This window comes from Ranitomeya variabilis, chromosome 1 (genome assembly GCF_051348905.1).
Source record: "Ranitomeya variabilis isolate aRanVar5 chromosome 1, aRanVar5.hap1, whole genome shotgun sequence".
In the NCBI taxonomy this organism is placed as follows: domain Eukaryota; kingdom Metazoa; phylum Chordata; class Amphibia; order Anura; family Dendrobatidae; genus Ranitomeya; species Ranitomeya variabilis.
Genome location: NC_135232.1, coordinates 1146542502 through 1146570243, shown reverse-complemented (window position 1 = coordinate 1146570243; position 27742 = coordinate 1146542502). Strand labels below are relative to the sequence as shown.

The window sequence follows — 27742 nt, the reverse complement described above, 5'->3', positions numbered from 1 at the left end:
ACGCCCGCCGCTCTGCACGCCCGTCCCTCTCCACACCCGCCGCTCTGCACGCCCGCCGCTCTGCACGCCCGTCCCTCTGCACGCCAGTCCCTCTGCACGCCAGTCCCTCTCCACACCCGCCGCTCTGCACGCCCGTCCCTCTGCACACCTGCCGCTCTGCACGCCCGTCCCTCTCCACACCCGCCGCTCTGCACACCCGTCCCTCTGCACGCCCCTCCCTCTCCACACCCGCCGCTCTGCACGCCCGTCCCTCTGCACGCCCGCCCGTCCCTCTGCACACCCGCTGCTCTGCACGCCCGTCCCTCTCCACACCCGTCCCTCTCCACACCCGTCCCTCTGCACACCCGCGCTCTGCACGCCCGCCCGTCCCTCTGCACGCCTGCTGCTCTGCACACCCGTCCCTCTGCACGCCCGCCTGTCCCTCTGCACGCCCACCGCTCTGCACGCCCCTCCCTCTCCACACCCGCCGCTCTGCACGCCCGTCCCTCTGCACACCCGCCGCTCTGCACGCCCGTCCCTCTCCACACCCGTCCCTCTGCACACCCGTCCCTCTGCACACCCGTCCCTCTGCACACCCGTCCCTCTGCACACCCGTCCCTCTGCACACCCGTCCCTCTGCACACCCACGCTCTGCACGCCCGTCCCTCTGCACGCCCACCCATCCCTCTGCACGCCCGCCCGTCCATCTGCACGCCTGTTGCTCTGCACGCCCGCCGCTCTGCACACCCGCCTACTTAGCCTTGCAGTGGAGGGTGGGCCCCGTGGCAGCTCTGCTGCATTACTCAGGGCCCGGGCCCGAGCGGTTTCCATGCTTGCGCCATTCTTTTGCTTTACATAATTGAGGTGAAATTATTTTTAGTGCGACAGACTCGTATAAGACATAAGAGGCAACGTAAGAAAGTCACGGTACTTACTATGGGGGTCCCAAAAGGAATATAACCTGCAAATAAGAACAGCACAGCGTTACTTACAGTCCACTGGGGGTACCATGCATAGTTTGCAGGTTGTTTGGATTAGTCGTTTTGCACTGAAGCGGAGATACATGATATACTCCAGTCACAACTAAAGCTGCAGTCACAGCTCTGATGTGTCACCTTTACACCTCACAGCTCTCCGCTGCCCCCTGCAGGATGAACGGTGCATTCTGGGAGATGTAGGGATGACACATGATATGAACATACACAGTGGGCACGGAAAGTATTCAGACCCCTTTACATTTTTCACTCTTTGTTTCATTGCAGCCATTTGGTAAATTCTATAAAGTTCATTTTTTCCTCATTAATGTTCACTCCGCACCCCATCTTGACTGAAAAAAACAGAAATGTAGAAATGTTTTCAAATTTATTAAAAAGTGTAGCATTTCACCCGCTACGGGTCTAGGGGACACTCGCTTGGCAGAAGAATCATCATAGACAGGCACGGTTCCTCACACAAATCAGTCCATATGGTTTATTTAAACTCCGCATAAACCAGATAGAGTACAGTCCATTTCATTACAGCCATGAAACATTATAAGACATCAGACAGTTCGTGTAGCAGATAGGCTTCTCTGCTGTATGTTATGATCCCCTTGTCCGGGGCTACCTCTCAGTTTCCACTCCTCACACTGACTTCAGGTCAGTCCCAGGTCCTCAACACAGACCGTCCAGGTCTACGGTCTCCAGGTGCTTCCAGGACGACTCCACTCCCAGGAGTCTCCAACACCACCCGTCCAGGTCTACAGTCTCCAGGTGCCCCAGGACGACTCCACTCCCAGGAGTCTCCAACACCAACCGTCCAGGTCTACGGTCTCCAGGTGCTTCCAGGACGACTCCACTCCCAGGAGTCTCCAACACCAACCGTCCAAGTCTACGGTCTCCAGGTGCTCCAGGACGACTCCACTCCCAGGAGTCTCCAACACCAACCGTCCAGGTCTACGGTCTCCAGGTGCCCCAGGACGACTCCACTCCCAGGAGTCTCCAACACCACCCGTCCAGGTCTACGGTCTCCAGGTGCCCCAGGACGACTCCACTCCCAGGAGTCTCCAGCACCAACCGTCCAGGTCTACGGTCTCCAGGTGCTTCCAGGACGACTCCACTCCCAGGAGTCTCCAACACCAACCGTCCAAGTCTACGGTCTCCATGTGCTCCAGGACGACTCCACTCCCAGGAGTCTCCAACACCAACCGTCCAGGTCTACGGTCTCCAGGTGCTTCCAGGACGACTCCACTCCCAGGAGTCTCCAACACCAACCGTCCAGGTCTACGGTCTCCAGGTGCTCCAGGACGACTCCACTCCCAGGAGTCTCCAACACCAACCGTCCATGACCTTGCACAGGAACACACGGCTCCATACACAGGAGCCTCACAAGCCCATGTGACCCACACCCTGGTCACATTATCTACCCTTAACCACTCCCATGGGTGGGAGTGTGGTTGTGTGGCTAGTTTGTCCCACCCATCTCACACAACTAGCCTAGTAAGTCCCCCATGACTATTATACAACATCACACAAACTCTTGTGGGACTACAGGTCCCAGAACAACCACGTTACATCAGACTTACCATGCAGACTCCCTCTGCGACACATATCGGCCATTCACCACACTACCAGTCACTGTTTGATCATAACCCTGCCTCCAAGTGCATCTTGAAGTGCACACACAGCGCCCCCTGGCTGTAACATTGGTCACTACACCACATACCTCCCCCCTTTGTTCAACCCTATCAGGGTGGACACATGACAAACCTAGGGTTCCGATACCGGGAACCCACGTCACCTTTGATAGGCCTCTCCCGCCCCCAGCGGTCAACATGTAGGCTTTGAGCTTTAGCCCTCAAGTCACAGTCCGTCTGTGTCAACAGACCCTTTTTGGTCAACCCACTTACAGTCACTCAGCCCTGAGCTAACAGAGAAGTCACTTCTTTGGACTCTTCTATTCTCATTAGACAACTCATTAGCGAGATCTTGGACCTCCTCTTTATCAACCTTCTCACCGGGTGCAATTTGTTCAGCCCCATTTCCTCTTTTACGTCTCCGGCAACGGGAGGAAGACTTGCCACTTGTACTTGAGTCAGCTATACTGCACTCTGTTCCGCTGGCGTCATCATCTGAATGGGAGTCACCACCACCCAATTGGTCATCCTGTAACCCGCAGTCGCCCCTTACATAGGTCGTAATTTCTGTTATGGCTGCCCCTGCCATCCTGACTTTACCTTGGGAGCACTGTGGTTCCTGTTGTGAACTCTATTTTAGGCTCCCTCTAGTGGTCACAAGCGGTACTGTGTAGTGTTGTCTTTCTGCAGGTTGGCTGCATCAGCTGGTTCGTTATCCTTGGTTGGTTTCCTATTTAGCTCACCTGGATACTCAGTTCCTTGCCTGCTATCAATGTATTCAGTGCTCTTCAGATTCCTTGTGATTACCTTGCTCCCAGCCTCTCCAAGACAAGCTAAGTTTTTGTCCGTTCATTTTTTGATTATCAGCATTCATCATGTTTCTTGTCCAGCTTGCTAAGATGTGATCTCCTCGCTTGCTGGTTGCTCTAGGGGACTGAGTTTCTCCCCTCACACCGTTAGTTGGTGCGGGGGTTCTTGAAATCTCAGTGTGGATATTTTGTAAGGGTTTTTTACTGACCGCACAGACCCGTTTACTATTTTCTGCTATCTAGTATTAGTGGGCCTCATTTGCTGAATCTGTTTTCACCCCTGTGTATGTGCCTTCCTCTTACCTCACCGTTATTATTTGTTGGGGGCTTCTATATCTTTGGGGATTATTTCTCTGGAGGCAAGAGAGGTCTTTCTTTCTCTCTAGGGGTAGTTAGTTCCTCAGGCTGGCTCGAGACGTCTAGGATTTTTAGGCACGTTCACCGGCTACTTCTAGTGTGTTTGGATAGGTTCAGATTTCCGGTCAGTCCAGTTTGCCACCTCCCTAGAGCTTGTCCTATGTTTGTTACTTAGCTGGAGTAATTCGTGATCCTCAACCACTAAGGATCATAACAGTATAGCAGGCCATAAAGTGTTTAATGCATCGCAGAAGTGGGATAAAAAGAAGACCTGAGTACATTATTTTTTTTATTTTTTATTTTTATTTATTTTTTCCTCCCGCTTTTCCTTTGCTGCAGTTTGTTTAGCTTCTTTCATCCCCTTGAACTCTGGGTGGTTTTGAGCTCAGCTGCAGACATGAATATTCAGATTCTGACTTCTAGTGTGGATCATCTTACTGCACGGGTGCAAAGTATTCAGGATTTTGTTATTCATAGCCCTATGTCAGAACCAAAGATACCCATTCCTGAGTTGTTTTCTGGAGATAGATCTAGGTTTCAGAATTTTAAGAATAATTGTAAGTTATTTCTGTCTCTGAGACCTCGTTCCTCTGGTGATTCCGCTCAGCAAGTTAAAATTGTTATCTCCTTGTTGCGTGGCGACCCTCAAGATTGGGCCTTCTCTCTTGGGCCAGGAGATCCTGCATTGCTTAATGTAGATGCATTTTTTCTGGCTCTTGGACTGCTTTATGAGGAGCCTAATCTTGAGAATCAGGCAGAAAAAGCGTTGCGGGCCCTCTCTCAAGGGCAGGATGAAGCAGAGGTGTATTGTCAGAAATTTCGGAAATGGTCAGTGCTTACTCAATGGAATGAGTGTGCCCTGGCTGCAAATTTCAGAGAAGGTCTTTCTGAGGCCGTTAAGAATGTTATGGTGGGGTTTCCCACCCCTACAAGTCTGAGTGATTCTATGGCTTTAGCCATTCAGGTTGGTCGGCGTTTGCGGGAGCGCAAATCTGCTCATCCTTTGGCGGTATTTTCTGAACAGAGACCTGAGTCTATGCAATGTGACCGAACTCTGACCAGAATTGAGCGACAAAGTCAAAGACGTCAAAATGGGTTGTGCTTTTACTGTGGTGATTCTACTCATGTTATCTCAGCATGCTCTAAACGTTTTAAAAAAAAATCGCTAAACCTGTCACCATTGGTACGATACAGCCTAAGTTTATTTTGTCTGTTACTTTGATTTGTTCTTTGTCATCCTACCCGGTTATGGCCTTTGTGGATTCGGGTGCTGCCCTGAATCTGATGGATTTGTCATTTGCCAGGTGCTGTGGTTTTGTCCTGGAGCCTTTGGAATTTCCTATTCCTCTGAGGGGAATTGATGCTACGCCATTGGCTGAGAATAAGCCTCAGTATTGGACGCAAATGACCATGTGCATGACTCCCGTACATCAGGAGGTGATTCGCTTTCTTGTTCTGTATAATTTGCATGATGTTGTCGTTTTGGGTCTGCCATGGCTGCAGGCCCATAATCCAGTTCTGGATTGGAAAGCTATGTCTGTGTCAAGTTGGGGTTGTCAGGGAATTCATGGCGAACCAACTCCGTTGGTGTCTATTGCTTCTTCCACTCCTTCTGAGGTCCCTGAGTTTTTATCTGACTACCAGGATGTATTTGATGAGCCCAGGTCCAGTGCCCTGCCCCCTCATAAGGATTGTGACTGTGCTATAAATTTAAATTCCTGGTAGTAAATTCCCTAAGGGACGACTTTTTAATTTGTCTACACCAGAGCATGCCGCGATGCGGAGTTATATAAAGGAGTCTTTGGAGAAGGGACATATTCGCCCATCCTCTTCCCCTCTTGGTGCAGGATTTTTTTTTGTGGCCAAGAAGGACGGTTCTTTGAGACCTTGTATAGATTATCGTCTTCTGAATAAAATCAGTCAAATTTCAGTATCCTTTGCCACTATTGTCTGATTTGTTTGCTCGGATTAAGGGGGCCAGTTGGTTCACTAAGATAGATCTCCGTGGTGCGTATAACCTTGTGCGCATTAAGCAGGGAGATGAATGGAAAACAGCATTTAATACGCCCGAAGGCCATTTTGAGTACTTAGTGATGCCTTTTGGACTCTCTAATGCTCCTTCTGTGTTTCAGTCCTTCATGCATGACATCTTCCGAGAATATCTGGATAAATTTATGATTGTTTATCTGGATGACATTTTGGTCTTTTCTGATGATTGGGAGTCCCATGTGAAGCAGGTCAGGATGGTGTTTCAGGTCCTGCGTGCTAATGCTTTATTTGTGAAGGGCTCAAAATGCCTCTTCGGAGTACAGAAGGTCTCCTTTTTGGGTTTTATTTTTTCTCCTTCTACTGTGGAGATGGACCCAGTCAAGGTCCAGGCTATTCATGACTGGACTCAGCCTACGTCTGTTAAGAGTCTTCAGAAGTTCTTGGGTTTTGCTAATTTTTACCGTCGTTTCATCGCTAATTTTTCTAGCGTGGTTAAACCTTTGACGGATTTGACCAAGAAGGGTTCTGATGTGACTAATTGGTCTCCTGCGGCCGTGGAGGCCTTTCGGGAACTGAAGCACCGGTTTTCTTCAGCTCCAGTCTTATGTCAACCAGATGTCTCTCTCCCCTTCAAGGTCGAGGTTGATGCTTCTGAGATTGGAGCAGGGGCTGTTTTGTCGGAGAGAGGCTCTGATGGCTCTGTGATGAAGCCATGTGCTTTCTTTTCAAGAAAGTTTTCGCCTGCCGAGCGGAATTATGATGTTGGTAATCGGGAGTTGTTGGCTATGAAGTGGGCATTTGAGGAGTGGCGACATTGGCTCGAAGGAGCTAAACATCGTGTGGTGGTCTTGACTGATCACAAAAACCTGATTTATCTCGAATCTGCCAAGCGCCTGAATCCTAGACAAGCTCGTTGGTCACTGTTTTTCTCCCGTTTCAACTTCGTGGTCTCATACCTGCCTGGTTCGAAGAACGTGAAGGCTGATGCACTTTCTAGGAGTTTTGTGCCTGACTCTCTGGGAGTTTCTGAGCCGGCTGGTATTCTCAGAGAGGGAGTGATTTTGTCTGCCATTTCCCCAGATTTGCGACGAGTGCTGCAGAAATTCCAGGCGGATAGACCTGACCGTTGTCCACCAGAGAGAGACTGTTTGTCCCGGATAGATGGACCAGCAGAGTTATTTCCGAGGTTCATTCTTCAGTGTTGGCGGGTCATCCTGGGATTTTTGGTACCAGAGATTTGGTGGCTAGGTCCTTTTGGTGGCCTTCCTTGTCGCGGGATGTGCGTTCCTTTGTGCAGTCTTGTGGGATTTGTGCTCGGGCTAAGCCTTGCTGTTCTCGTGCCAGCGGTTTGCTTTTGCCTTTGCCTGTCCCGAAGAGGCCTTGGACGCACATTTCCATGGATTTTATTTCGGATCTTCCAGTATCTCAGAAAATGTCATCTGGGTGGTGTGTGATCGTTTTTCCAAGATGGTCCATTTGGTGCCCTTGCCTAAGTTGCCTTCCTCCTCCGATTTGGTTCCTCTATTTTTTCAGAATGTGGTTCGCTTGCACGGCATTCCTGAAAATATTGTGTCTGATAGAGGATCCCAGTTTGTGTCCAGGTTTTGGGGGACTTTTTGTGCCAAGATGGGCATTGATTTATCTTTTTCGTCGGCCTTCCATCCTCAGACTAATGGCCAAACCGAGCGAACTAATCAGACGTTGGAAACTTATTTGAGATGTTTTGTTTCTGCTGATCAGGATGATTCGGTGACTTTTTTGCCATTGGCCGAGTTTGCCCTTAATAATCGGGCTAGTTCTGCTACTTTGGTTTCGCCTTTTTTCTGCAATTCTGGTTTCCATCCTCGTTTTTCCTCGGGTCAGGTTGAGTCTTCTGACTGTCCTGGGGTGGATTCTGTGGTGGATAGGTTGCAGCAGATTTGGAAGCATGTGGTGGACAATTTGAGGTTGTCACAGGAGAAGGCTCAGCGCTTTGCCAACCGCCGCCGCGGTGTGGGTCCCCGACTTCGTGTTGGGGATTTGGTGTGGCTGTCTTCTCGGTATGTTCCTATGAAGGTCTCCTCTCCTAAATTCAAGCCTCGCTTCATCGGTCCTTATAAGATCTTGGAAATCCTTAACCCGGTGTCTTTTCATTTGGATCTCCCAGCATCGTTTGCCATTCATAATGTGTTCCATAGGTCTTTGTTGCGGAGGTATGTGGTACCTGTGGTTCCTTCTGTTGAGCCTCCTGCTCCGGTGCTGGTCGAGGGAGAATTGGAGTACGTGGTGGAGAAGATTTTGGATTCTCGTATCTCTAGACGGAGGCTTCAGTATTTGGTGAAGTGGAAGGGCTATGGTCAGGAGGATAATTCCTAGGTTGTCGCCTCTGATGTTCATGCGGCCGATTTGGTTCGTGCCTTCCACGCGGCTCATCCTGATCGCCCTGGGGGTCTTGATGAGGGTTCGGTGACCCCTCCTCAAGGGGGGGGTACTGTTGTGAACTCTATTTTTAGGCTCCCTCTAGTGGTCACAAGCGGTACTGTGTAGTGTTGTCTTTCTGCAGGTTGGCTGCATCAGCTGGTTCGTTATCCTTGGTTGGTTTCCTATTTAGCTCACCTGGATACTCAGTTCCTTGCCTGCTATCAATGTATTCAGTGCTCTTCAGATTCCTTGTGATTACCTTGCTCCCAGCCTCTCCAAGACAAGCTAAGTTGTTGTCCGTTCATTTTTTGATTATCAGCATTCATCATGTTTCTTGTCCAGCTTGCTAAGATGTGATCTCCTCGCTTGCTGGTTGCTCTAGGGGACTGAGTTTCTCCCCTCACACCGTTAGTTGGTGCGGGGGTTCTTGAAATCTCAGTGTGGATATTTTGTAAGGGTTTTTTACTGACCGCACAGACCCGTTTACTATTTTCTGCTATCTAGTATTAGTGGGCCTCATTTGCTGAATCTGTTTTCACCCCTGTGTATGTGCCTTCCTCTTACCTCACCGTTATTATTTGTTGGGGGCTTCTATATCTTTGGGGATTATTTCTCTGGAGGCAAGAGAGGTCTTTCTTTCTCTCTAGGGGTAGTTAGTTCCTCAGGCTGGCTCGAGACGTCTAGGATTTTTAGGCACGTTCACCGGCTACTTCTAGTGTGTTTGGATAGGTTCAGATTTCCGGTCAGTCCAGTTTGCCACCTCCCTAGAGCTTGTCCTATGTTTGTTACTTAGCTGGAGTAATTCGTGATCCTCAACCACTAAGGATCATAACAGGTTCCCCTGTGTTAGTGTTTCTGTCCGCACAACCTCGTACTCAGCTCTAATGGTTGCTACTGGTACTGACACGTCAAAGTCACCCCCGGAGTCAGTGTCACACCCACGTAGCCTTTCACCAGGAGGGTGGCATATTGGACATGCACAGTACCATTGTCCCTGGCTACAGTCCAATGATGCATTCACCACCGCCTCATTTTTTCCCGCCACCCCTATTCGGGTTACCGCCCCTTTTTGGGACTCTGTCCCCTTTAGGGTAACTACGCTCTTTTGATATACCGCCCCCTTTTGGGCAATTACTCCCTTTTGGGATACCACCCCCTTTTGGGACTCCGCCCCTTTTTTGGCTACCATTCCGGTTTGGGTTTTCCGCCCCATTTTTGAGGATGTACTTTTTAGGGACACCACCCCTTCCCTAGGGTACACCTCGTGGACTTCCCACAGTACTTTCAGGCACCAGTTCTCACCATGCACCAGAATGTCCCTGGGCTTGCACTGGCCCTTTAAGAGTCTGCACAACCTGGAGCACACATTTTTTTTTTTTCCTCAATACTTCACCAGCTCTTGCTGGCACTGCTACAGCTCCTGCTGCAGTCCCAAATCACTGGCACCTCCGGGTGCTGATCACAAGCTGCCGCCACCGCCACTGCAGCTCCTGCTGCTGCGGAACCTCTTGCTGCAACCGCGCTGCACGGCTCAATCGCAGACTTCGTGGACCCGCCAATCCACAGCAAGACGCTTGTCACCTTCGTAACCCTGCCGAGTTACAGCAAGACGCTTGTCAACTTCGTGGACCCGCCGATCCACAGCAAGTTGATTTAAGAAAAAAAACACACAGTCTCTCACTGACCCCGGTCAGAACAACAGACTCCGGTCTGTTACACACCCGGCTTTACAGCCCAAACACGATTTCTCACTGACCTCGGTCAGTATAATACACGGTTTTCAGACCATTAGGGTATGTGTCCACGTTCAGGATTGCATCAGGATTTGGTCAGGATTTTCCATCAGTATTTGTAAGCCAAAACCAGGAGTGGAACAATTAGAGGAAAAGTATAATAGAAACACATGCACCAATTCTGCATTTATCACCCACTCCTGGTTTTGGCTTACAAATACTGATGTAAAATCCTGACTAAATCCTGATGCAATCCCGAACGTGGACACATACCCTTACACACCCGGCTTTACAGCCCAAACACAATTTCTCACTGACCCCGGTCAGTATAATACACGGTTTTCAGACCGTTACCCGTTGGCAACTTTTACGGTTTCCTGGACAGCCCTCGGCCTCAGAGGTGCCCAGACGCAATGTCTCTCTTTTCCTGACCCCGGTCAGTACACCACGGATCTCCATCCGTTACCTGTCATCGCCGCACAGGTTCCTGGGACCCTCTTCTCCTCGAAGCTATCCCACCAACAACAATTCTCACTGACCCCGGTCAGTAGTTACTCACGGTTGTCAAGACTGTCCACTCTTCTGGCTCAGACCAGCCAGCGCTGCAACCTGTGTTCCTTGGATCATTGCCCACATTCGAAACACCAATTGTAGCGTTTCACCCGCTACGGGTCTAGGGGACACTCGCTTGGCAGCAGAATCATCATAGACAGGCACGGTTCCTCACACAAATCAGTCCATGTGGTTTATTTAAACTCCGCATAAACCAGATAGAGTACAGTCCATTTCATTACAGCCATGAAACATTATAAAACATCAGACAGTTCGTGTAGCAGATAGGCTTCTCTGCTGTATGTTATGATCCCCTTGTCCGGGGCTACCTCTCAGTTTCCACTCCTCACACTGACTTCAGGTCAGTCCCAGGTCCTCAACACAGACCGTCCAGGTCTACGGTCTCCAGGTGCTTCCAGGACGACTCCACTCCCAGGAGTCTCCAACACCAACCGTCCAGGTCTACGGTCTCCAGGTGCTCCAGGACGACTCCACTCCCAGGAGTCTCCAACACCAACCGTCCAGGTCTATGGTCTCCAGGTGCTCCAGGACGACTCCACTCCCAGGAGTCTCCAACACCAACCGTCCATGACCTTGCACAGGAGCACACGGCTCACAAACCCATGTGACCCACACCCTGGTCACATTATCTACCCTTAACCACTCCCATGGGTGGGAGTGTGGTTGTGTGGCTAGTTTGTCCCGCCCATCTCACACAACTAGCCTAGTAAGTCCCCCATGACTATTATACAACATCACACAAACTCTTGTGGGACTACAGGTCCCAGAACAACCACGTTACATCAGACTTACCATGCAGACTCCCTCTGCGACACATATCGGCCATTCACCACACTACCAGTCACTGTTTGATCATAACCCTGCCTCCAAGTGCATCTTGAAGTGCACACACAGCGCCCCCTGGCTGTAACATTGGTCACTACACCACAAAAGAAAAACTGAAATATCCCATGGTCATGAGTCTTCAGACCCTTTGCTCAGTATTGAGTAGAAGCACCTTTTGAGCTAGTACAGCCATGAGTCTTCTTGGGAATGATGCCACAAGTTTTTCACACCTGGATTTGGGGATCCTCGGCCATTCTTCCTTGCAGATCCTCTCCAGTTCCGTCAGGTTGGATGGTGAACGTTGGTGGACGCCATTTTCAGGTCTCTCCAGAGATGCTCAATTGGGTTTAGGTCAGGGCTCTGGCTGGGCCGGTCAGGAATGGTCACAGAGTTGTTCTGAAGCCGCTCCTTTGTTATTTTAGCTGTGTGCTTAGGTTCGTTGTCTTGGTGGAAGGTGAACCTTCGGCCAAGTCTGAGGTCCAGAGCACTCTGGAAGAGGTTTTCATCCAGGATATCTCTGTACTTGGCCGCATTCATGTTTAATTCAATGACAACCAGTCATCCTGTCCATGCAGCTGAAAAACACCTCCACAGCATGATGCTGCCTCCACCATGCTTCACTGTTGGGACTGTATTGGGCAGGTGATGAGCAGTGCCTGGTTGTCTCCACACATACCGCTTAGAATTATCACCAAAAAGGTCTATCTTCATCTCATCAGACCAGAGAATCTTAGTTCTCATAATCTGGGAGTCCTTCATGTGTTTTTTAGCAAACTCTATGCGGCTTTCATATGTCTTGCACTGAGGAGAGGCTTCCATGGAGCCACTCTGCCATAAACGCCCGACTGGTGGAGGGCTGCAGTGATAGTTGACTTTGTGGAACTTTCTCCCATCTCCCTACTGCATCTCTGGAGCTCAGCCACAGTGATCCTGGGGTTCTTCTTTACCTCTCTCACCAAGGCTCTTCTCCCACGATTACTCAGTTTGGCTGGACGGCCAGGTCTAGGAAGACTTCTGGTGGTCCCAAACTTCTTCCATTTAAGGATTATGGAGGCCACTGTGCTCTTAGGAACCTTGAGTACTGCAGAAATTCTGGTGTAACCTTGGCCAGATCTGTGCCTTGCCACAATTCTGTCTCTGAGCTCCTTGGCCAGTTCCTTTGGCCTCATGATTCTCCTTTGGTCTGACGTGCACTGTGAGCTGTGAGGTCTTACATAGACAGGTGTGCGCTTTTCCAAATCAAGTCCTATCAGTGTAATTACACACAGCTGGACTCCAATGAAGGAGTAGAACCATCTCAAGGAGGATCGCAAGGAAATGGATGGCATGTGACGTAAATAGGAGTTCAAAAAGGGATAAAAAATTATCCAAAAAACACCACTTAAAAGAAATAATTAATAAAAAACATGAATCTTTATTAGAAATAACAACATACAAATATAAAGATAACATGAACCATGTGTACCACGAGACATGTATGAGGTATAGAAAAAACAGAGAATCAAGTCCACATGTAGTGGAACAGACCAAAATTCAGGCTGCAACACAGTTAAATGATCATAGTAAGGCTCCATCAGGTCAGGAAAAAAAAAACAAATGGAGCAGTAATTCATAAATTGATCTTACCCATGTTGCTGTAAGCCTCTGTCAGTGATGCCACTGAATGCCCCAACACGCGTTTCGCAGATGTGCTTTCTAAAGGGGAGTGTCTGAGCAAAGGGTCTAAATACATATGACCATGTGATAGTTCAGGGGTTTTTTTTTATAATTTTGCAAAAATTACTACATTTGTTTTTTTCAGTCAAGATGGGGTGCAGAGTGTACATTAATGCGAAAAAAATGAACTTTTTTGAATTTACCAAATGGCTGCAATGAAACAAAGAGGGACAAATTTAAAGGGGTGTGAATACTTTCCATACCCACTGTAGTAAAACCCCAGATCCCATGATGCAGATTATCAGCCCAGTCCTGACTGGCGCCACTAGGAATGTAGCCGGGTGAGGTAAGACGCACCTGACATTCGGAAAGGCATGAAAATCTTCTCATTCGTATCTGGGTGGATGATCGCCTGTGGGGAAAAATAGAAAGACACGGAGTCAGCCCGGCAATGAGGGGCACAGAGTATTTCTAAGAAAAGTGTGAAATCACAATACAGTATATACTATACCGGAGTCATCACTGCCATCCATACAGGACCAGATGTGTGACCTCAGAACCTGCACCTGGGGACATCACTGCCATCCATACAGGACCAGATGTGTGACCTCAGAACCTGCACCTGGGGACATCACTGCCATCCATACAGGACCAGTGCCAGATGTGTGACCTCACAACCTGCACCTGGTGACATCACTGCCATCCATACAGTGCCAGATGTGTGACCTCAGAACCTGCACCTGGGGACATCACTGCCATCCATACAGGTCCAGTGGTAGATGTGTGACCTCACAACCTACACCTGATGACATCACTGACATCCATACCGGACCAGTGCCAGATGTGTGACCTCAGAACCTGCACCTGGTGACATCACTGACATCCATACAGGACCAGTGCCAGATGTGTGACCTCACAATCTACACCTGGTGACATCACTGCCATCCATACAGGACCAGTGCCAGATGTGTGACCTCAGAACCTGCACCTGGGGACATCACTGCCATCCATACAGGACCAGTGCCAGATGTGTGACCTCAGAACCTGCACCTGGGGACATCACTGCCATCCATACAGGACCAGTGCCAGATGTATGACCTCACAACCTGCACCTGGTGACATCACTGCCATCCATACAGTGCCAGATGTGTGACCTCAGAACCTGCACCTGGGGACATCACTGCCATCCATACAGGTCCAGCGGTAGATGTGTGACCTCACAACCTACACCTGATGACATCACTGCCATCCATACCGGACCAGTGCCAGATGTGTGACCTCAGAACCTGCACCTGGTGACATCACTGACATCCATACAGGACCAGTGCCAGATGTGTGACCTCACAATCTACACCTGGTGACATCACTGCCATCCATACAGGACCAGTGCCAGATATGTGACCTCAGAACCTGCAACTGGGGACATCACTGCCATCCATACAGTGCCAGCGGTAGATGTGTGACCTCACAACCTACACCTGATGACATCACTGCCATCCATACAGGACCAGTGCCAGATGTGTGACCTCAGAACCTGCACCTGGGGACATCACTGCCATCCATACAGGTCCAGCGGTAGATGTGTGACCTCACAACCTACACCTGATGACATCACTGCCATCCATACAGGACCAGTGCCAGATGTGTGACCTCAGAACCTGCACCTGGGGACATCACTGCCATCCATACAGGACCAGTGCCAGATGTGTGACCTCACAACCTGCAGCTGGTGACATACTGCCATCCATACAGGACCAGTGCCAGATGTGTGACCTCAGAACCTGCACCTGGGGACATCACTGCCATCCATACAGGACCAGTGCCAGATGTGTGACCTCAGAACCTGCACCTGGGGACATCACTACCATCCATACAGGTCCAGTGGTAGATGTGTGACATCACAACCTACACCTGGTGACATCACTGACATCCATACAGGACCAGTGCCAGATGTGTGACCTCACAATCTACACCTGGTGACATCACTGCCATCCATACAGGACCAGTGCCAGATGTGTGACCTCAGAACCTGCACCTGATGACATCACTGCCATCCATACAGGACCAGTGCCAGATGTGTGACCTCAGAACCTGCACCTGGTGACATCACTGCCATCCATACAGTGCCAGATGTGTGACCTCAGAACCTGCACCTGGTGACATCACTGCCATCCATACAGTGCCAGATGTGTGACCTCAGAACCTGCACCTGGTGACATCACTGCCATCCATACAGGACCAGTGCCAGATGTGTGACCTCACAATCTACACCTGGTGACATCACTGCCATCCATACAGGACCAGTGCCAGATGTGTGACCTCAGAACCTGCACCTGGTGACATCACTGCCATCCATACAGTGCCAGATGTGTGACCTCACAACCGTCACCTGATGACATCACTGCCATCCCTACAAGTCCAGTGCCAGAAGTATGAAGCACATGACCTTCTTTGGCATTCCCTGAAAGCTAAACTCTCCATATCCTCTGATCTTTGAGCCATGAGTAGCGTTCACTACCTCGTTTGCAAAAAGGGAAAAAAATCCAACCTGGTGACTGAACCGCTGGGCATGGCATGCAGTCAGATGGCATGTCAGAACGCAGGCACGTCTCACCTCCGCACAAGGTACAGGTGGCAGCAGATGTTAGCAGTGAATAGCACAATACAAAAGCCGCATTAAATGCACATAAATTGTCAGCCCTTCTGGTTCCGGCCTCCTAAGGCGTCTTTATTGGATTTATTTTCTACCTTTTTGAAGGTGTTTGTCACCCCATATGCATATTTTACCTGCTCGTGCTTCCGTAGTGCACCTGCTATTCAGGTCACATACCTCGGAGAGGTGTAAAGTGGCACCGGGTGGATACAGAGTACTGCCAGGAAGAGCTACTACTCACTGCTTCTCTACTGGAGCTTGGAAGGTCCCACCACGAGTAGACCATCTCCGCAGATCGGCCTTCATTTCCCATTCATCCACCCCCCTCAATTGTGGTTTTTTTAAGATTTCACCAATTAACACATACTTCATTACCCTTGGATTAGTTACACCTACGATCTGCAGAGCTGTACTCTCATGGTAATGGATCCTAGAAGGTTCTAGTCAATGCGAGGGATTTTATTTTAGTTTATTTTTAGAAAGACAAGGGAGACATGAGACCCAGAAAAGTACCTCTGAGGGAGCCAGCCATCTGGGCCCGGCAAGGAAAATGGAGGAGAGGACAAGGGTAGAAAGACAGAGGATGAGCTTTAGCCAGTCCACAAACCAAAAGTCCCAAGTCAGGAAAGGGACATGGACCACTTCCCAAAGGAATCTCAGAAGATCCTAAAGGAATAGCTTCACTGACCTACTGTATAGGGTGTGTTTCCACACCAATCCTTTATGATATAACCTATAAAGTTAGACTAGAACATTCCCAAAACCCAAGAATGTGTCAACAATTTGCAGAAATGTTTCCATATGCTCAGTAAAGCTTGCAGGACATAAGTCCCACTGGTGGACAGAACACACCTCTCCCATGATGGAGAGAACAAACCTCTTCCATCATGGGAGAAGTTTATTCTCTCCATCGTGGGAGAGGTTTATTCTCTCCATCGTGGGAGAGGTTTGTTCTCTCCATCGTGGCAGAGGTTTGTTCTCTCGATCGTGGGAGAGGTTTGTTCTGTCCATCATAGGAGAGGTTTGTTCTGTCCATCATAGGAGAGGTTTGTTCTGTCCATCATGGGAGAGGTTTGTTCTGTCCATCATGGGAGAGGTTTGTTCTGTCCATCATAGGAGAGGTTTGTTCTGTCCATCATAGGAGAGGTTTGTTCTGTCCATCATGGGAGAGGTTTGTTCTGTCCATATGGCGGATGCGTAAAAAAAAAAAAAAATTAATTCTCAGGGGAAAAGCGGGAATAGAATAGGAGCAGATACTTGTCACTTTTGATCTGGTGACACGTCCTTTTTAAATACAAACTTTTCTTCCCAATTTTGCCTCTCCGCATTTCACAGGGTGTAACTTATTTTTACTGTGTATGATGCCTTGTATTAAAGTGGGAGAGGTTTTATTATTACACTGTCTCTTTATTGGTGTACATATACATTTCCTAACATTTTTTGGTTGCAGCAGAGCTGATCAGAGTTGGATAGGACCCAGCAGTACCGATATGCCGGACAGACACCACACTGCTAGTACAGTAGAAGCATACGCAAAGCACATGCTTCTGTTCACTACACAGTACTCATTGAGCGCTATGTAGATGTCAAAGAGAAGACCGGAGCGGCAATAAACCTCTTCTGTCTTCTTCTCTTCAGGGTCCTGCCAACTAGAAGGATCCCAAGGAAAAAATGACAGAAGTGGTATATGGCCGCTTCAGAATGGCTGTGTGCACTCGTTTTGACCCTATAAAGGGTGATCAGATATGGCTTGTATCCAGCACTGTAGAAGTATTTAATGGCAAAATTTCAGTGGAAACCATCAGAACTCACCTGCTTTATCTTCTGAGCCGCCCAAAGCTGCAAAACACAATGGAGAAATCACTGACACAGAAAACACCAGGCTAAGAGCTCAATGTCAGGAGGTGGAAGCTTTCCCTTCTCTCCAGCATTCCCAGTATTATATACGGAGGTCTACTTGCACAAGAAATACATCAATATCATACTTACACGTATACAAATGACTAGGAGATCAGTTTCTGGGTGAAATTGATGAAAGTGACACATGCCACTTTTAAAAATGTGCCAAAATCAAAAAACAACACCTTTAGACCTCATTCTTGCAGCATTTTAGATCAACAGCGAAGTCCCAGTCTACGGAGGTCAACTGGGGTCGTTCAACTTACCAACCAATGTGACATTAGGCACTGATGGAGAGGTGAGTACTGGGAACCAAATGGTGCTAAGATGAGAAGAGCCACCAGCACTTTTTGGATTTCCTGTGCAGAATTGCTGCATTGGCGGAATATCAGAAGAGGACGCTGACCGTCAATGTGACCTCTTAGGTTTCGGGACCATTGGACCCCCCACCTATCGGTGTAAAGTGATATAATTTGATGCCAGTTGGCTACGGTACTATGTAGACACAAGTAAATGTTGGACAATCCCATCCAGAGGAGCTAGGTATGGATGCCCTGTTGGAATCACTCTCCAGAAGAAAAGGATTGGCGGGACCACTTGAGACTCATGTATTGGAGAGGGGCACATTGGCATCAAGGTGCTACATCAAGTCATCAAAGTGCCAATCAACTGATCTATAGTCCAGTTCAGGAATATGGCCCAAGACCAAAAGGACAGGACAGTGAAATATGGAAGTCCTACCAGTACGGTCTTTTAGTGCCCGGAGGCTGGCAATGCTACAAAGACCACCGGTGATGGCGAGACATTCATGGTCATTTGTAAAAATAATTTGCCAAACTGGTGCATGTGGAGCAGAACAAGTATGGGGTAACATAATTGGGTCCCCTACTCTTCAATTACAGTGACGCCCAGAAAGACATGCGGATTTCGAGAAGAAAGGGCACTAAACAAAAGAAAGTTTGGGCTCCAGCAAAATGGAACCACCAGGCACCAAACTGTCTACGACGACGGCAGATGATGGCTTACCCACACTGATCTCTAGATCTACAGATTAACAATGTCGGCATCAGAGATCACAACTAACTGGGCTCAATCCGATTGGCCCTTGAAGCGGTCTTGTTTTGCAGGCACTACAAATCTTCTGGATCTGCTTCCGAGTGACTCGTGAGTATATACAGATGCCTTCACGTAAGAGGCGCTGGCTCCGCAGACTGCGTGTGAGTAACATATTGTGCATAAATATTTATATTAATGTGTAAATGTTGGGAACATCGCGCCGGAGGCTGAATGTGAAAAGTAGATTAAATTGGTGCAACCGACAGACTAATTGATTTACCAGAAGAGATGGGGTGGACCCTGGTCACCTCCTGGTCACACAGATGAGAAGAACGAGGAGGAGACCAAGCAGCAGCCCGGGCGTTTGTAAGCGGCATACAGAGGTAGACGCTGGTGCACATTATATTTAATCCTGGTCGAAACAAAGGAAATATTCTACTCAAAGGAGCAGGGCTAGAAAAGATGGTGAAGCCGGGAAACATGTTAGCAGTACATAAGGAACAGGCACCACCTGTCGAGACGGCAAATCAAGATCACCGACTAATGACGTCCCCGATGTACTCAATGGACACAAGTCCGAAGACGTTGCAGGCCATTTCTCCAAATTGTGCCAGAAGCCGTATTTCCAAACGACATCACCAGGTTGCTGGTGCTCCTGTGAGCAGCCTCCGTGGCCTAAACCTACCCCCGTGGCTGCAGTGTTTCCAGTCTTGTCTCCACTGGGCACATCGGGGACATCATTGCTCAGTGATTACACAGGAGCTGCCAGCAGATGATCCAGACTCGTCTCCATCGGGGACATCATTGCTCAGGAAGCAGATCCTGATGTTCTGACCAAGCATATTCAGTGGAGAACCTTCCTCAGACAACCAATATTATCCTCAGTGACAGCGGCCGAGTCTGGAGGTGCCAGGATTTCTGCACGAGGGTCAGACTCCAGACTGAATAAATCCAGAGGTTTTTACAGGGTTTCCATTTTTCCTCATTCCCAGATCAGTGATGTCTCCATCCTGCGATTTTGCATCATTCCAGCACTTTTCCTTCTTGGTGCTGCAGTTGCCATGTTGAGCCGTGTATATACAGTGGGTACGGAAAGTTATCAGACCCCTTTACATTTTTCACTCTTTCTTTCATTGCAGCCATTTGGTAAATTCAAAAAAGTTCATTTTTCTCATTAATGTACACTGTGCACCCCATCTTCACTGAAAAACAGAAATGTAGAAATTTTTGCTAATTTATTTAAAAAGAAAAACTGAAATATCCCATGGTCATAAGTCTTCAGACCCTTTGCTCAGTATTGAGTAGAAGCACCTTTTGAGCTAGTACAGCCATGAGTCTTGGGAATGATACAAGTTTTTCACCCCTGGATTTGGGGATCCTCGGCCATTCTTTCCTTGCAGATCCTCTCCAGTTCCGTCAGGTTGGATGGTGAACGTTGGTTTACAGCCATTTTCAGGTCTCTCCAGAGATGCTCAATTGGGTTTAGGTCAGGGCTCCGGCTGGGCCGGTCAGGAATGGTCACAGTTGTTCTGAAGCCGCTCCTTTGTTATTTTACCTGTGTGCTTAGGTTCGTTGTCTTGGTGGAAGGTGAACCTTTGGCCAACTCTGAGGTCCAGAGCACTCTGGAAGAGGTTTTCATCCAGCATATCTCTGTACTTGGCCGCATTCATGTTTCCTTCAATGACAACCAGTCGTCCTGTCCCTGCAGCTGAAAAACACCCCCATAGCATGATGCTGCCACCATGTTTCATGGTTGGGATTGTATTGGGCAGGTCATGAGCAGTGCCTGGTTTTCTCCACACATACCGCTTAGAATTATCACCAAAAAGGTCTATCTTCATATCATCAGACCAGAGAATCTTAATTCTCATAGTCTGGGAGTCCTACATGTGTTTTTTAGCAAACTCTATGCAGCTTTCATATTTCTTGCACTGAGGAGAGGCTTCCGTCGGGCCACTCTGCCATAAAGGCCCGACTGGTGGAGGGCTGCAGTGATAGTTGACTTTGTGGAACTTTCTCCCATCTCCCTACTGCATCTCTGGAGCTCAGCCACAGTGATCTTGGGGTTCTTCTTTCCTCTCTCACCAAGGCTCTTCTCCCACGATTGCTCAGTTTGGCTGGACGGCCAGGTCTAGGGAGACTTCTGGTGGTCCCAAACTTCTTCCATTTAAGGATTATGGAGCCGACTGTGCTCTTAGGAACCTTGAGTACTGCAGAAATTATTTTGTAACCTTGGCCAGATCTGTGCCTTGCCACAATTCTGTCTCTGAGCTCCTTGGCCAGTTCCTTTGACCTCATGATTCTCATTTGGTCTGACATGCACTGTGAGCTGTGAGGTCTTATATAGACAGGTGTGCGCCTTTCCAAATCAAGTCCTATCAGCTTAATTACACACAGCTGGACTCCAATGATGGAATAGAACCATCTCAAGGAGGATCACAAGGAAATGGACAGCGTAGGACTTAACTATGAGTCTGAGCAAAGGGTCTGAAGACTTATGACCATGTGATATTTCAGTTTTTCTTTTTTATTAAATTTGCAAAAATTTCTACATTTTTGTTTGTTTTTCAGTAAAGATGGGGTGCAGAGTGTACAATAATGAGGAAAAATGAACTTTTTTGAATTTACGAAATGGCTGCAATGAAACAAAGAGTGAAAAATTTATAGGGGTCTGAATACTTTCCGTACCCAGTGTACATGTCCTGGTCACGTGTCCGGCACTGTATACAGGATGTACCCATCAGGCCACCAAGAGATGGCTCAGATCTCGTCAGCATATAATAGTGAGATGACTCTTACGGCTCTGCACCAGTCTAGACAGTTAAGCTGCAGAACACAGGGAATGTCAGCCCAGAGTGTTCTCCTCTCATGTGAAGCCTGTGATTGTTGAGCAATTTTTGGATATGGAAAGCCGAATTAGCTTGAATCTTCCGAGTCAGGAGAATATTGAGGAACGTTAATAATCACCGGCGGTCGTCCCGATTGTTTACTTTCCTGATTTGTCAATAGGGCTTCTTGGCTCTGCCTCATGCAGGACGTACAGAGGACTCCAGGCCCAGTACAGGTGACCTCCTGGTAGTGGGTGGACGACCTGCGGTGGTATAACCTGCTGCTCCCCATCGCTCCCCTCTCTCCCCGGTAATGGTATCAGCCGCCATCACATCACACTTTCCAAGGACAATTTCTAATTAAACAAAGGCAGAAGAAGATCAGGAGCCCCGGGGCCCGGTGTTACCCTCGCACCGCCCAGCACTGGCCGGGCAAGGTGTGGCAAGAGGAGCGGCATCTGCAGGCCAGGCCCGCACCCCTGGGGGTCTCACCCCCCTAATCACCGCTCCACAGTTCACCCAATTCTTCATGTCCGACACCTATATGGCGACTGTGGCTCCAGGATTCTGACCCCCCCCCGGTATAAGAAGTGGTGTTTACGTCAGCGTTGGAGACTCCGGGGGGCAGCGTCCCGTGCTTGTAGTCCTCCAGCAGCAGCACAGCCTCCTTAAGGCGACTCTGGAAAGTAAAATGGAAAAGTGGGTGAGAAGTCTTCAGGGCGATGAGGCGGCGAGCAAAGGAACTGTGCAGACTGTCGGTACAGGGACAATATGGGACCGCCGGAAAAGAGACACAACAACCAGGTCTGGGTCACTGCACCGATCACGTGGCCTCCATTGTGCCCCCCAGATGTGAAGATGAGGGTCACTGCACCGATCACGTGGCCTCCATTGTGCCCCCCAGATGTGAAGATGAGGGTCACTGCACCGATCACGTGGCCTCCTTTGTACCCCCCAGATGTGAAGATGAGGGTCACTGCACCGATCACGTGGCCTCCATTGTGCCCCCCAGATGTGAAGATGAGGGTCACTGCACCGATCACGTGGCCTCCATTGTGCCCCCCAGATGTGAAGATGAGGGTCACTGCACCGATCACGTGGCCTCCTTTGTACCCCCCAGATGTGAAGATGAGGGTCACTGCACCGATCACGTGGCCTCCTTTGTACCCCCCAGATGTGAAGATGAGGGTCACTGCACCGATCACGTGGCCTCCATTGTGCCCCCCAGATGTGAAGATGAGGGTCACTGCACCGATCACGTGGCCTCCATTGTGCCCCCCAGATGTGAAGATGAGGGTCACTGCACCGATCACGTGGCCTCCTTTGTACCCCCCAGATGTGAAGATGAGGGTCACTGCACCGATCACGTGGCCTCCATTGTGCCCCCCAGATGTGAAGATGAGGGTCACTGCACCGATCACGTGGCCTCCATTGTGCCCCCCAGATGTGAAGATGAGGGTCACTGCACCGATCACGTGGCCTCCTTTGTACCCCCCAGATGTGAAGATGAGGGTCACTGCACCGATCACGTGGCCTCCTTTGTACCCCCCAGATGTGAAGATGAGGGTCACTGCACCGATCACGTGGCCTCCATTGTGCCCCCCAGATGTGAAGATGAGGGTCACTGCACCGATCACGTGGCCTCCATTGTGCCCCCCAGATGTGAAGATGAGGGTCACTGCACCGATCACGTGGCCTCCATTGTGCCCCCCAGATGTGAAGATGAGGGTCACTGCACCGATCACGTGGCCTCCTTTGTACCCCCCAGATGTGAAGATGAGGGTCACTGCACCGATCACGTGGCCTCCTTTGTACCCCCCAGATGTGAAGATGAGGGTCACTGCACCGATCACGTGGCCTCCATTGTGCCCCCCAGATGTGAAGATGAGGGTCACTGCACCGATCACGTGGCCTCCATTGTGCCCCCCAGATGTGAAGATGAGGGTCACTGCACCGATCACGTGGCCTCCATTGTACCCCCCAGATGTGAAGATGAGGGTCACTGCACCGATCACGTGGCCTCCATTGTACCCCAGATGTGAAGATGAAGGTCACTGCAGTGATCACGTGGCCTTCATTGTACCCCCAGATGTGAAGATGAGGGTCACTGCACCGATAAGAGACGGCCCTGTTATAGGGGCCCTGTGACGAGACGGCCCTGTTATGGGGGCCCTGTGACGAGACGGCCCTGTTATAGGGGCAATGTGGCGAGACGGCCCTGTTATAGGGGCAATGTGGCGAGACGGCCCTTTTATAGGGGCCCTGTGGCGAGACGGCCCTGTTATGGGGGCCCTGTGACGAGACGGCCCTGTTATAGGGGCAATGTGGCGAGACGGCCCTGTTATAGGGCCCCTGTGATGAGATGGCCCTTTTATAGGGGCCCTGTGACGAGACGGCCCTGTTATGGGGGCCCTGTGACGAGACGGCCCTGTTATGGGGGCCCTGTGACTAGACGGCCCTGTTATGGGGGCCCTGTGACGAGACGGCCCTGTTATGGGGGCCCTGTGACGAGACGGCCCTGTTATGGGGGCCCTGTGACGAGACGGCCCTGTTATAGAGGCCCTGTGGTGAGACAAGTAAGGCAAGAGGTCATATTGGAAGGAACAGTCTTCACTGCAGCACAGAGTATTTCAGGAGATGAATGTGGTTCTACTTTGTGCGGGTGGCCAGGACATATGTGACGAGGCACTACTACCCCTATCATGGTGTGGGCTGTCAGGAGTTGTAGTCTCTGCAGACAGAAAAGATGAGATACACAAGGACCAGGAGCGACCGGATGGCGATACAACCTGACACCTACACGACGGCCTCCCCTCTGCTACATGAGTCGTGCGGAGGATCGGGGGGATGGCGGAGGCTGACGAGGATCCTGTACGCTCATCCACACTGACAGATTCAGGTCAAGGAGAAGTGCGGCGGCAGGGTCCCCCGGGGGGCTCCACACATACACCACACTGCACCTGATAATGCTGCAGCACTGACGAGGAGGGGCCCAGAGCCAAGACTAAACATTCTGCTCCAATCACATCCAAAGCTGCAGTCACATCCGGCAGCCATAAAGCAGATGCAGTAGTGCCCGCCGCCCTGCTGTACGCCCCACTGCCTTCTCGACGCAGGCTCTGAGTTCTTGGGGCACGCTCTCCTGCCTTCTTGTCGTACGCCCCGCTGCGATCTTGCCGCACGCCCCACTGAGATCTTGCCGCACGCCCCACTGAATTCTTGCCGCACGCCCCACTGAATTCTTGCCGCACGCCCCGCTGCGATCTTGCCGCACGCCCCGCTGCGATCTTGCCGCACACACCGCTGCGATCTTGCCGCATGCTCTCAATTCTTGCCGCACGCCCTGCTACGCTCTTGCCACACTCTCCTGCCTTCTTGTCACACTCTCCTGCCTTCTTGTCACACTCTCCTGCCTTCTTGTCACACTCTCCTGCCTTCTTGTCACACTCTCCTGCCTTCTTGTCACACTCTCCTGCCTTCTTGTCACACTCTCCTGCCTTCTTGTCACACTCTCCTGCCTTCTTGTCACACTCTCCTGCCTTCTTGCCACACTCTCCTGCCTTCTTGCCACACTCTCCTGCCTTCTTGCCACACTCTCCTGCCTTCTTGCCACACTCCCCTGCCTTCTTGCCACACTCTCCTGCTGTATTCTTGCCACACGCCCATTTGAACCATCAAATCGTTTTATGAAATCTGCAGCTTTCATTCATTTCGAGCCCCCGACATCAATGGCTAAGGGGGAGCACCGTTCTATCTATTGCTCTGCGGGGCCCTAATGTGGGGGTACCGGAGCGGGCTGACACGCCAGTTGTGGAGCTCGGGGTCCTCAGGGTCACCGCTGAGGTCTATTCCTGGGTACGTTCCTTGCAGCCTGGCTGCCTCCGCTCTGCCCGCACCACCGCCGGTCTCCATTGCTGAGCACCGACCTCCCGTCTCATCTGCTGCTCGGGGGGAATCTGCTCACACGTCTATATTCAGCCTCTCACAGGACGACGTCTTCCAGGAGAATCTCTGAGGCGCCATCTGTGTGCTCCTTCTCACTCCTGCATCACTACCATGTCTCCTCGCCCCTGGCCGCCTCAAATGTTCTGGTCTAGATTATCAAGATGGCCTCTGCTGACCGAAAGACAAGTGGGACAATCTCTGCTGACCACTGCAACTGTATACCAGAGGCATCAGACCACCTCTCCTGACCGGCAGCGGTGCCGGACTCCAATTATTAACCATAAGACGTGCCGGACATCAGCTACTAAAGACCAGACAAGATCTACTGAGCCCCAGATGTTTGACAAGATGTGTACGACCAACGCTCCTAACCGGGACATCAGCAGCCGTATACCCCCGTGGGGTGCGGGACATCAGCAGCCGAAGACCACAGTGAGGTGCGGGACATCAGCAGCCGCAGACCACCGTGTGGTGTGGGACATCAGCAGCAGCAGACCACCGAGAGGTGAGGGACATCAGCAGCCGCAGACCACGAGGTGCGGGACATCAGCAGCCGCAGACCACCGTGTGGTGTGGGACATCAGCAGCAGCAGACCACCGAGAGGTGAGGGACATCAGCAGCAACAGACCACTGTGAGGTGCGGGACATCAGCAGCCACAGACCACCGTGTGGTGCGGGACATCAGCAGCCGCAGACCACCGTGGGGTGCGGGACATCAGCAGCCGCAGACCATTGTGGGGTGCGGGACATCAGCAGCCGCAGACCACCGTGAGGTGCGGGACATCAGCAGCCGCAGACCACCGTGTGGTGTGGGACATCAGCAGCAGCAGACCACCGAGAGGTGAGGGACATCAGCAGCCGCAGACCACGAGGTGCGGGACATCAGCAGCCGCAGACCACCGTGTGGTGTGGGACATCAGCAGCAGCAGACCACCGAGAGGTGAGGGACATCAGCAGCAACAGACCACCGTGAGGTGCGGGACATCAGCAGCCGCAGACCACCGTGGGGTGCGGGACATCAGCAGCCGCAGACCACCGTGGGGTGCGGGACATCAGCAGCCGCAGACCACCGTGAGGTGCGGGACATCAGCAGCCGCAGACCACCGTGAGGTGCGGGACATCAGCAGCCGCAGACCACCGTGAGGTGCGGGACATCAGCAGCCGCAGACCACCGTGTGGTGCGGGACATCAGCAGCCGCAGACCACCTTGAGGTGCGGGACATCAGCAGCCACAGACCACCGTGTGGTGCGGGACATCAGCAGCCGCAGACCACCGTGGGGTGCGGGACATCAGCAGCCGCAGACCACCGTGGGGTGCGGGACATCAGCAGCTGCAGACCACCGTGAGGTGCGGGACATCAGCAGCCGCAGACCACCGTGAGGTGCGGGACATCAGCAGCCGCAGACCACCGTGGGGTGCGGGACATCAGCAGCAGCAGACCACCGTGGGGTGTGGGACATCAGCAGCCGCAGACCACCATGAGGTGCGGGACATCAGCAGCCGCAGACCACCGTGGGGTGTGGGACATCACATACCGAAACACCGGGAAGGCAGGACATGGGTCCCCCCAATGGTTAGTAGACTCACACGCACCCCGGGCACCCCAGGGGTGCAGGACGTCACCAGCCGGCCACCAAGGGTGCGGGACGCTGCCTGCCTGCCACCAAGGACCACCAATGTGCAACAATTTTCCTACCAGATCTGCTCGACCCCATGAAGACAGAAACCTCTAACCTTCCTGACGATCCCTCCAGTGTTGTCCATTATGTGCAGATACTCCATGATGCTTCTGAATACCTTTACCTCCTATATCCTAGTCACATCCAGAGCTGCGCTGGCATTCCCAGTGTTCTCCGTCCACAAATGATATTCACAGTGTCCCATGCTCCAGTCACATCCAGAGCTGCACTCGCATTTCCAGTGTCCTCTGCCCACAAGTGACATTCAGTGTCCCATGCTCCAGTCACATCCGGAGCTGCGCTCGCATTCCCAGTGTTCTCCGTCCACAAATGATATTCACAGTGTCCCATGCTCCAGTCACATCCAGAGCTGCACTCGCATTTCCAGTGTCCTCCACCTACAAGTGACATTCACAGTGTCCCATGCTCCAGTCACATCCAGAGCTGCGCTCATATTCCCAGTGTACTCAGCGTACAAGTGACATTCAGTGTCCCATGCTCCAGTCACATCCAGAGCTGCGCTCATATTCCCAGTGTACTCAGCCTACAAGTGACATTCACAGTGTCCCATGCTCCAGTCACATCCAGAGCTGCGCTCATATTCCCAGTGTACTCAGCCTACAAGTGACATTCACAGTGTCCCATGCTCCAGTCACATCCAGAGCTGCGCTCTTAGCGACCACCTAAATCCGGTTTCCTCCCACAATCCTCAGCCATGTGAGGTGCGGTGTCGCCCGGCGGCATT

At 50.9% G+C, this 27742-nt stretch overlaps 1 protein-coding gene across 5 annotated transcripts in view; it reads right to left on the bottom strand.

The window, feature by feature from the left end:
- The window catches only part of SFXN5 (sideroflexin 5), a 317212-nt gene that overhangs the window by 253161 nt on the left and 36309 nt on the right, over positions 1-27742 (bottom strand). For 2 of the 5 annotated variants that reach the window (XM_077280329.1, XM_077280330.1), the window contains 4 exons: positions 21973-22050; positions 17401-17427; positions 13293-13347; positions 915-940 (listed from right to left, as the gene is read on the bottom strand). In XM_077280329.1, coding sequence (XP_077136444.1) covers positions 915-940; positions 13293-13347; positions 17401-17427; positions 21973-22050 — 186 coding nt within the window. Of the gene's footprint in view, positions 1-914; positions 941-13292; positions 13348-13501; positions 13626-13923; positions 13990-17400; positions 17428-21972; positions 22051-27121; positions 27476-27742 lie in introns of those variants that run through there. The other 3 variants (XM_077280333.1, XM_077280332.1, XM_077280331.1) reach the window with 3 other exon arrangements.